Genomic DNA, 11,123 nt, shown 5'->3' on the forward strand with positions numbered 1-11,123 from the left:
TGCACAAGAAGTACATTTGACAATTTATGTCTCTTCAGTGATGGCTGAGGCTTAGATATTTGCAAATTTAAAACCTAAATGCTGATCGAAAAGAATAAAAAGATAAGAAATAAGAATGACAAATAAAAAAACCTCCAAGCAAATACATACATGACTATATATAATACAATTTCTTTCTCGATTATTCCATCATTAAAGCATGATCGAAACTCAAGGTAAAAAATCACAGTATTTATTACATTTTCTTAATTTTTTTACATCGATTTCGTAGATTATAACAGTTTATCTGACATTTATTTCATGTATTGCTTTGGATAGAATGTATGAAATGATTATAGAAATATTTATTTGACTTATTAATTAGTTTGTCTGAATAACCTTTATCTTGGTCATTTGACTATTTGTCCTGAATTTTGTATGTTATAAATTAAGTTATGCAAGGAAAAGTTTAGACACCCGGAATTCATTTTCAAAAATTAATTATTATATTCAAAATCGTTAACAATGGCAGCTTACTCAAATATTTTGTACGCTAAATCTTTCTATAAAAAACAAACACTTTATAAAGAAATAAAACAAAGATTGAGTGTCTTAGATAAAATGCAATCTTGAGTAAAACTGACAAACTATTTAATTTATTACATTTGCAATAAAAGATGTTTTGTTAGCTTAGCATTATATACAAGATATGAAAATGTCTCCTACAATTAGTTTTGAGGACGCGTTTTAATAAAAAAAAAAATCGACAAACCTAATCGTCTCCTCTGTTGTGAAGTCAGTTTCTATAGATCTGTGTGGGTTCTTTTTTATAAAGTACTCTTTGTATCTTTGGCCGCTTTTTCGTAATAAAAATTAAGTGTATCTTTTTAATTTGAATTGTGTGTTCGTCCAATATAACAACTTCGAGAGGCAATTTTAAATCCATTATCTAATAACATTCAGTTTTTGCCATTATTTAAAGTTTTGGCAGATAAATGTTTAGTTTTATCATAATTGAATACTCGTTCAATTATAGAAATGTCCTTTCCAGATGGATACGAATCCTTAAATAGAAGCATATATAATATAGATGCTTTACAAAAAATGTACAACTACATGGATCAAGGACATTATAGACCAGTCACATGCATCCCAAGACAAAATGTAGCTATTATTATACCGTACAGAGATAGGGAGAAAGGATTGCTTACATTACTTTATAATGTATTACCACGAATTCGCAGACAAAACATTGAATTCGGTATATATGTGGTAGAACAGGTAATTCATGACTTTATGTATTATTTGAAACCTTTCAATTTCTTCATTCAACATTGATGAAATATTACCATTCCGTGTTAGCCACTCAATTTCTGAAGACAATATAACTATACAAACGATAATATGTTATACTGTTCATATACAATGTACATTAAGTTTGATCAGTTTCATATTTACCTTACAAATTAAGTATACATTACTAAAATATATTAAAAAATCTGAAAAGGCTAGCCGACTTAATATGAATACTTTGAATAAGGCAACAGTATTATACCGCTGTTCAATAGTCAAAAATCGATTAAGCGAAAACAAAAGTGGGTCACAAACCAAGATCGAGGAATAATTGTAAGAGAAAAAACCACGGAACACAGAAACACTGAACAGCTACAAAAATAAACTCTAACATGCATAGAAAAGGACTGTTTATTAACTGCCATATTCCTGACTTGGTACAGGACATTTTTACGAAAAATAGTGGATTGAATGGCTAGTCAAACCTTCCTTTTACATGACAATGTTAAAATTACCGCTAAAATGACAACATTATGTGACAAGAATAATCTGGACAGAGAAATACATACCTATATAATATAATAGTATATTGCAGTAATGTAAACCACAAAATAACAACGGACACCTCACATTAATTTACTACAGTACACCACAAGTCATGAACCTGCGTCACACGAATGTATCAACGCCACATCAAGTGACGTTAATTTGTGACGTTTATTTAATGACAGGTAAATTCACATTCAACTGTTCAATAAAGAAATAAAAACAATTGACGAGACACATATTTAGAACATTTGCCGCATTAATGAACTAGTACTGTTGATGTTTTTATCCATAAACAGTATGTGAATATTATTGATACTGAAAACGTTTTCAACTTAATTATACCCCCGCTTTAAAAAGGGGGTATACTGTTTTACCTCTGTCTGTCCTTCCGTCAGTCCGTCAGTCCGTCAGTCCGTCAGTCAGTCCGTCCGTCCCATGAATATTTTTCGTCGCATTTTTCTCAGGAACTACAATACAAGGATTTCTGAAATTTGGTTTCAGGGTTTATCTAAGTCAGCTATACCGTGTGATGCGTTTTCAGATTGATCACTTGACAACTTCCTGTTTACCGAACACTTGTATGATTTTACACATGATAGCCAAGTTGAAAATTTTCGTCACATTTTTCTCAGAAACTACAATACAAGGATTTCTGAAATTTGGTTTCAGGATTTATATAAGTCAGCTATACCGTGTGATGCGTTTTCAGATTCATCACTCGACAACTTCCTGTTTACCGAACACATATTTTTACACTATTAATATTATCCACTTGCGGCGGGGGTATCATCAGTGAGCAGTAGCTCGCAGTTTCACTTGTTTGACTTGTCTTGTAACAATTATACTAAATAATCTTTTAATAAGTCGAGCAAAATTATTCGTTCAAGGGTTGGATTATAACATTACATCTTGGTGCTTATAACTAACTTGACGACTTTACGCATATCACTTTATACATTTCGTCTAAATCGCTTTTTTTTTATTCGACCTAATGTATCTATTCCAAAGCCAGGGAACAGGAAATACAAAGAAACAAAAGAACGATTAATTGCAAAATGTAGAGAACCCATAAACGTACATTAAAGCTATGCATTTTAGCAAAATGTTAAATTTCACGATTTCTACGGTCTTATCGTTTTCCCTGTAATTGCTAAATTTTACTTCTTTTAAGTACGTGCAAATGATTGACTTGCGCGTATGGTTATTCTTTTATCCAGATGTATCAGATTTTGTAACAAAATTATGAAAAAGTGTTTTAAAGGCGTAAGCAACATACCTCTAAATTTAAGACCGAATATCGTATAAATATTAAACTTTGCAATGTAGTCTTATACCGAAAAAAACCCCATAGTTCTAACGTTCATTGGATTTGATGCGACTGTCATAGAAGCAAGAGGTTTAACTAGCTATAAAACCATATCCAATCCACCATTTTCTACATAAGAAAATGCCTGTACCAAGTAAGGAATATGACAGATGTTATCCATTCGTTTGATGTGTTTGAGATTTTGATTTTGCCATTTGATTAGGGACTTTCCATGTTGAATTTTCCTCGGAGTTCAATATTTTTGTGATTCTACTTTTTTCATGTATTTAGGTTGCAGGGAAACTGTTCAACAAAGGTGTATGTTTTAATGTTGGCTTTAAATATGCTATGGCTGACTATAAGTATGATTGTGTTGTATTTCATGACGTTGATATAATAGCAGAAGACGACAGGAATTTCTTTACATGTGGATATCATCCTGTGAAATGTTGGAAGGTAGTGAGTTAAAGTTCATCGACATTTTCCGTTAAAAAAACTTGTATCTTACCTTATCAACTCTATCCCTAACGAAAGGAATAAAGGAATACTAAATCATTAGGAAATATCTAAATCTTTTTAAACTATTTCAATATTATCAGCTTTTTAATTTAAATTTTTGCAGTTATGTTTCCTACGTACATTTAACTGTTTTTACTGTATCCTATATCTGAAGTTCGATGTTTCAAGTCAGCCTCAAATGAATAAGCAGAGGACATTTCGTTCACATCAAAATGCGGATACTTGGTGAAAAACACGTATGTTGCCAATCTAGGAATGGAGCTCTTGGATTAATGTCGGTATCAGAGATTTTTTTGTTAAAATGAAAGTGATTTTTTTAACAAAGTATATCCATTCTTACGATTTGTAATTAGATGATTAACATGATAGATGCCACATGTAGAACAGGATCTGCTTATCCTTGCACATCACAAACATCAGCCCCAGTTTATGGTGGGTTTCGTGTTTCGCAGTCTTTAGTTTTCGATGTTGTGTTTTGTTTGCTCCTGTTTTTTTATGATTTTAGTCGATTTCGTTTTCCTTACATGTAAAATTTCATTAAATTTCAAAAGCTATTAGCTGAATTGTGTATTCCATATGTTTATTTAAGTTTTTTTAATTAAACTTTAAGTGTGCTACAAATGATATTTTGACCGTTACATGAATATGTGTTATCGTGCTTCACTGAATTACAATATGAAATAAAATTTAAAAAAAAGTTTTAAGCGTTTTAAATGCCTTATTTCATGTTCATATTTTCTTTTATAAAACCTACATTAGTTTAAAACAAAACATGATTGTAGTACTCGGAAAAAAAAACCCATGAAGATTTAAATAGATTTATTATACATGGAATTGAAAACTATTATGTGTGTGTTCAAACCGTGAATATCATTCAGATTCAGTTTGGCAGTATTAAAATTTGATCGTTTTGTATTTCCATCCATTCAACTCCGGTCTTCTCTTTAAAATGAGGACCAATAAAAAAAAAAAAAAATCCCAACTGGACACTATAGCTTCCGTAAGCACTTTTATACGACAACCACCGAATTACAGGCTCCTGACTTCGGATAGGTACAAACATACAGAATGTGGCGGGGTTAAAATGTTAGCGGTCTTCAACCTTACAGTGCTGTTACAGTAGAACATAAGAACAAACTATAGTAACCAGTTGAAAAAGGCTTTAATAATCAGATGGACACAAATAGATATACATCTAAAGAAACCAAAGAGTGGAGGAGGCCTTAGTACAGATACGAGAATACTGGCAGTTACAGACAGCTATATATAAAATGTATTTCAATTGAAAAAGAGAACAGAAATATTTTTGTTTGATTCACCTTCAGAATGCCGTATGCAGATTTTTTTGGCGGAATAATAAATATGGAGCCAAATGTATTCAAGCAAGCCAATGGATTTTCTAACCAGTATCAGGAATGGGGAATGGAAGATGACGACATTTATCGACGGTACGTATAGGTGTAAAACCGGTTATTTAATTTCTCACGCACGTCCGCACATTTTTACTTAATTTCGAATAGTTTTTAGACTTCAATGAAGAACTCACTATACATGACTAAATAGCTTTTATTCTAATAAAAATATTATATGATCCAGTCCATGCGAAAAAAACGACAAATAATTTTTTTGTAAAAAAACATGCTCTTTCCAACGGTTTGTAAGCATGTTAAATAAATGGATCAAAACATGGAAGAAAAAGCCACTGACGTTACATTTTTCTATGACGACGTCGTGAAAACTTTGAAGAAAATGAATGCACTTGTAAATTTTCAACATTATTTTTTTTGAAATAATACATAACACAAGCGCTGATTTACTATGAATGTTATATTCAGTATCATTATGTGTTCAATCAACTATTCACTCCTCATTGCCTGTAGCTGAATCCATGAATTTATAATTTGTAAGCTAAGTAAGCATCATCTTAAAGTTTATTTAAAAAAAAAAAAACATTTCATCAAAATCATCAGGTTTAAGTTCAGTTTAACACTGTTTGTATACAATTGTGTATGACAATAATCAATGATTGAATAAAGAAATATTTTTTTTCAAACCGGTTGTGTTGAATCTTTACAACTTAAGCTTATTTTTCATTAAAAAGTAGAAAAGATTAATTTGATCATGAAGACGAACAACTCAAATATAAGATAATACATCAACTGTTTCACCGAATGCTTATGCCGTCCTAAAAAAGCAGAGATTTTTACTGTATCATAAGTCAGTACTGCTTAATGTTTTACCATGGAGACTGCGCATGTGATAATGTACGGCAATTGTGAATGGTCCTGGTCGATGCTAGTTATCGTTTACAATATGTGACCGAGGACTACAGTGATGATCGCGGTCAGTCAAATGAATAACATTTAAAAATGAATATAGCAGATGTTTAATTTTGCCTTTATGCATGCAAACTTGCTTGATCTAATATTCCAGTATGAGTAAAACAAACGTGCGTAGTTGAAAAACATTTGGTACGTTGAAAATAACACAAATATTCCTAAAGTCCATTTTCTACAAAATCATTCATTAGAAATCTCTCCAAAAAGTGTATTATTATTCTGTGCTTATAGCGTTTAAATATATATTGCTATAGTTGTTAATGTTTTCAAGATAGCCATACATTTAAGTTTAGGAGCTATTCAAAATCAAACGAAACTTATATTGAACCTTATAAGTTTAAATCCTCTCTTCGTAAATTTTACGGACGCCATCACGAGATGGTTGACCGTTATGGAATAACCATTTCACAAATGATATCGGATATGTTCCTTACGTCGTAACTACGAGCCCCTTCCCTTTCATGAATGTGACCTACCGAATTAGACTATTTACCGGATTTGTTACCTCATAAGCAACACTACTGGTGCCACATGTGGAGCAGGATCTGCTTACCCTTCCGGAGCACCTGAGATCACCCCTAGATTTTGGTGGGGCTCGTGTTGTTTATTCTTTAGATTTCTATGTTGTGTCATGTGTACTATTGTTTGTCTGTTTGTCCTTATCATTTTTAGCCATGGCGTTGTCAGTTAATTTTCGATTTATGAGTTTGACAGTCCCTCTGGTATCTTTCGTCCCTCTTTTATAAAGTCAGATTACTTTGCTCGTCTCAACCATGTTAACTTTGATTTGTGCTTCATTAATTGATCACGTGGTTTTACATCTTACTAAGTCGAATAATATGTCTTATTGACAAACGGGTATCACTTCGTTTGTAATAGAAAGACCAATAAGAACCCGATAAAAGGTCATCTACACAATTTTGTTAGTTTCATAATTACGTAAATCTCGACTAAAAAATTATTAGATTATCATATAACTCATTGTGAGCAGTTTAAAATTTAATTCAAGTATACCATAGCCATCAAGGTCATGTATTATATCATTACACATTTCTTTGACATATCACTTTTAATTCTAACCATCTCTTTATTGTTTAATCTATTGTAACTGGTCCACCGATACCTTATACAAACAGATTTATAAAGAAATATATAAGCATATTGCACGAACAACAATTAACAAAATAGCATGAAACTAAGGTACATGTAATGCTAGCTATGTTTATAATCAAACACGTTTTTGTCTGATTATGATTCTGAAAGTAAAATGTCAACAATTGAATTAAAGTAGCTTTTTTTAGGCCACTTCATTATTTCTATGATAATAATAGTCTGATATTACTATAGATTAACAGTTGTTTCTGGGCTGAAAATTGAACGCCCGCTGTTGCAAGTGTCGACGTGTGGTTCCGTTAATCATTCAAGACCGCATCAAAGGAAAAGGCTGCTTGATAGGTTAGTAAATGTGTCTTCAAACTATAATTGTCACTATGTCAAACTAAATTTCAAGTTCAATGGTATCTAATGGTATTCATTTAAGTTAGCACAATACAAAGATTTTTTCATTCCCATTCAGACAATTCTAAACTGATGTAATTCGTTTCATCCTTCTTTAAATTTTATAAAAGAGGGACGACAGATACCAGAGGGACAGTCAAACTCATAAATCGAAAATAAACTGACAACGTCATGGCTAAAAATGAAAAAGACAAACAGACAAACAATAGTACACATGAGACAACATAGAAAACTAAAGAATAAATGATGCACCAAAAAGAAAGAAGAAGGATTAATCTTTCCAATTGTGATTATTTCATTATTACTAAATTATTACATAATTGATTATTATGAAATTAGTTGTTTTATTGTGATGTCTATACTTTAATGAATTAAGCTTCTTTGTTATTCATAGCATCCCAAAATATTTTATAGATTCTTGTACAACACAGTTTGACCTCCAAAACCATGTCTCAGATTTTTCTAACTGTGTTTCATTCTCTCATAATTCTCCATTGAAGTTTGCGACATCAATTCATAAGAGATCACTAAATTTAATTGAGTATAAAATTTGTTATATTGATGTTTTTGGAAATCTGAGACACGGATTTGGAGGTCAAACTATGTTGTTCAAGAATCTATAAAATAGTTTGGGATGCTATGAATAACAAAGAAGCTAAATTCATTCAAGTGTGGAAATCACAATATAGCAACTAATTACATAACAATTAATTATGTAATAATTATGTAATCACAATTTGAAAGATTAATCTTTCTTCTTTCATTTGGAACCTTATTTATAAAATTTAAAAAAGATGAAATGAATTACATCAAATGAAAATTGTGCTAGCTTAAATTGTTTCAATATTTAGTATTATCTTATAATCAAGTTTTGAAAATATTAATTCTTCGGAATGCCACTAAAGAGTTCTATAGAAAAATCCAATAGCACGAATTCGATGTCTATCTATCTATATTTTTGTTTATTTTTTTATATCGGGTTATGTGACCGTTGACAGTCTCCTGAGGACATCTCGATAGTCTATTAGATGGCGTCTAGGCTAAAATACACACGAAAGTCTGATGTATATCATCGAGTGTATGCATTGTTAACTGTTTATTTCAGACTTATAATTTGGATACACGTTTTAGTATATTATAAATCAAATATGAGAATTGAGTCAAATCGGTAAACACGAGTTTGACAACAAAAGCCTCTTTGACAAACATGTTGCTGTAAATTTTATTTCGGGTCAATTGAAATTAATATTTATAGACAACATTCCTCATATTGAATGTAACGTTTAATGATTTCTATTGAATTTTAGATGCAATATTTATATCAATCGACCACGTGGTTGGGCATTTGATGGGTTAACCTCATTACAGTATACAGTGGAAAAAATAGAAAACAAAAGATTATTCAAAAGAATTCTTATAGATGTTGACACATCACAGCTGAGAAAGGTAAATATTGGAGATCAATAATGGACTTAATTTATATTTTGTTTACTATAATCTTCACTTCAGCACATCTGATAAACTAACGAATGTCTGTTTTTTTTGCATTTGATGTTTAAAAAATTTTTGAATTAACTATGGAGAATGGTTTTCAACTTCGTACTCGTTTTTTTATATTAACATTTCTTAATTCGAGCGTCGGTGATGAGTCCTTTGTAGACAAAACGCGCGTCTGGATTAAAGAAAAAAATCAATCCTGGTATCTTTGATGGGTTTATTCATTAACATAACCCTTTGAAATTTTTTGAAGGTCTTATTTTTATGGTATACTGTTATAACCTTAGGGTGTCCTAAATAGGTTCGGGAGACTTTGGGGTAAATGATTATCGTAAGTAGTCGTCCATCATAACAGTTAAACATTTAATTTGCTTAAATCAGGTTGTTTTTTCTTTCTCTTTTGAATTGATTAACAATTTGGTATCGCGCGTCTATTTATAGCTTGCTAAGCTATATTGGGTTTTGTAGTTTTTGTTCATTCCAAATTCATATGACAATCTGTAGTTCGGTAAGGTCTTTCGTGGATATGTGCTTCTACGGAATCACACCAGTTCGACATATTTGAAATTTCGTAATTTTATTGACTACTAGTTAATCTTTAATATGATAGAACAAAAGGATATGGGATATCTATCATTGACACACAATCAGTACATGCACAGAAAAAAAAAACAAAAAACAAAAAACACAAAAAGCAAAAGAACAGCACTTTTATTGCTGTGCTTCAATTCAATCAACTCAATAAAATTGAGAATGGAAATGGGGAATGTGTCAAAGAGACAACAACCCGACCATAGAACAGACAACAGCCGTTGTTGACCTTCAACAAGGAGAAGATTGAAACAACTCTCCCCTTACTTTAAGTTTAAGACGGACCCTAGCACCGACTTGAGCGGAATTCTTTGCAAAAATAATTTGAATATAATTGGTAAGTTTAGCACAATAAACTATCATGGCTTGTTTGATTCAGACCTGGGATAGGGTTATAGAAATAAATAAGGACAAACACATCTGTTCGAATAATTTTAATTTCAAACAGTAATATTTATGAAACATCAACGTTAGTCAATACTATATATTTTTTTTTATAAAATCGCATATTATTTGTTATTTGTTTTTGTCTTTTTCAACGTGGTTTGTGAATGTTATATTTCCCTTCGTGGCGTATTTATCAAAACAAAATATTTATCGTTATGTTCATACATTTTACTAAATATTCATTTAAACAATTAATATCAAAATATCCAAATTTTGTTGTTTGTATATTTAAAAAAAAATGTATACAATACAGTATCAAGGGAAGATAGTATAACATTCAAAACGCATTGTTTTAAAAGTTGCTTATAAAAAGCAATCATTTTTTCGAAAATGTACATCAACAATTGAAATTGTGTCAAAATCTTAAGAACAAAAATAAGTCTTATATTTTCTATATGTTACACCGTTTTAGGAAGACCAAACTCGAAAAAAAAAGAAGATAAAAAAGTTTGTGTTTTATATAAACATCTTTTGTGTGTTTCTAGTAGTTGTTGTTATTAAGATTATATGCAGATAAAGGTCTCATTTTATGTTTAGGTATTCGACAGAAGATCAATTTTTGAGGATTATGAGAGTTTACCACCAGTAGCTTCTTGGAATGGTAACACTGAAATGTGTTATTGGGCACTTAAGAAATCCAACGAAAAGATTGACAAAAGCGTCGTAGATCTTGTACATAAATCAAAAAAAGTTCCAAGTAATAGACTGTTATGCTTACCTTGAAAATAAAATATACTATACTATATATTGCAATGGAGGCAATCAGAAAACATCAAAAGACAATTTATCTATAATTTTTAGGATAGTAATTAATTATCTCATAACAAAAGAACGGATTGAAGTGCCATAAAATTGAAACTGCTTATCAAAAACAGGTAGCTCTTGTGAGAAAAACAAATACAGATAGAATACTTTATTCAAATGATTATATATGGTGTGATGTATAAATATATAGATGATAATTACATGTACATTTATACAAAGATAGATGATATTTATACAAATAGATGTTAAATATTTATAATGAGAGATTTGTTTTCCCCCCGACAAATGAGACTGTAAATATCGGGACCACCTTAGTTGCT

The 11,123-nt window shown here is 30.8% G+C and overlaps 1 protein-coding gene across 1 annotated transcript; it reads left to right on the forward strand.

Annotated features, from left to right (window-relative positions):
- Positions 1 to 1,095: 1,095 nt before the first annotated feature.
- Positions 1,096 to 8,970, forward strand: LOC143078521 (beta-1,4-galactosyltransferase 5-like). The gene is made up of 4 exons (XM_076253383.1): positions 1,096 to 1,260; positions 3,419 to 3,583; positions 5,030 to 5,094; positions 8,811 to 8,970. The coding sequence occupies exons 1-4, from the start codon at positions 1,096 to 1,098 to the stop codon at positions 8,968 to 8,970; spliced, it is 555 nt and encodes a 184-aa protein (XP_076109498.1).
- Positions 8,971 to 11,123: the final 2,153 nt, after the last annotated feature.

The sequence above is a fragment of the Mytilus galloprovincialis genome, chromosome 6 (genome assembly GCF_965363235.1).
Source record: "Mytilus galloprovincialis chromosome 6, xbMytGall1.hap1.1, whole genome shotgun sequence".
NCBI classification, from domain to species: domain Eukaryota; kingdom Metazoa; phylum Mollusca; class Bivalvia; order Mytilida; family Mytilidae; genus Mytilus; species Mytilus galloprovincialis.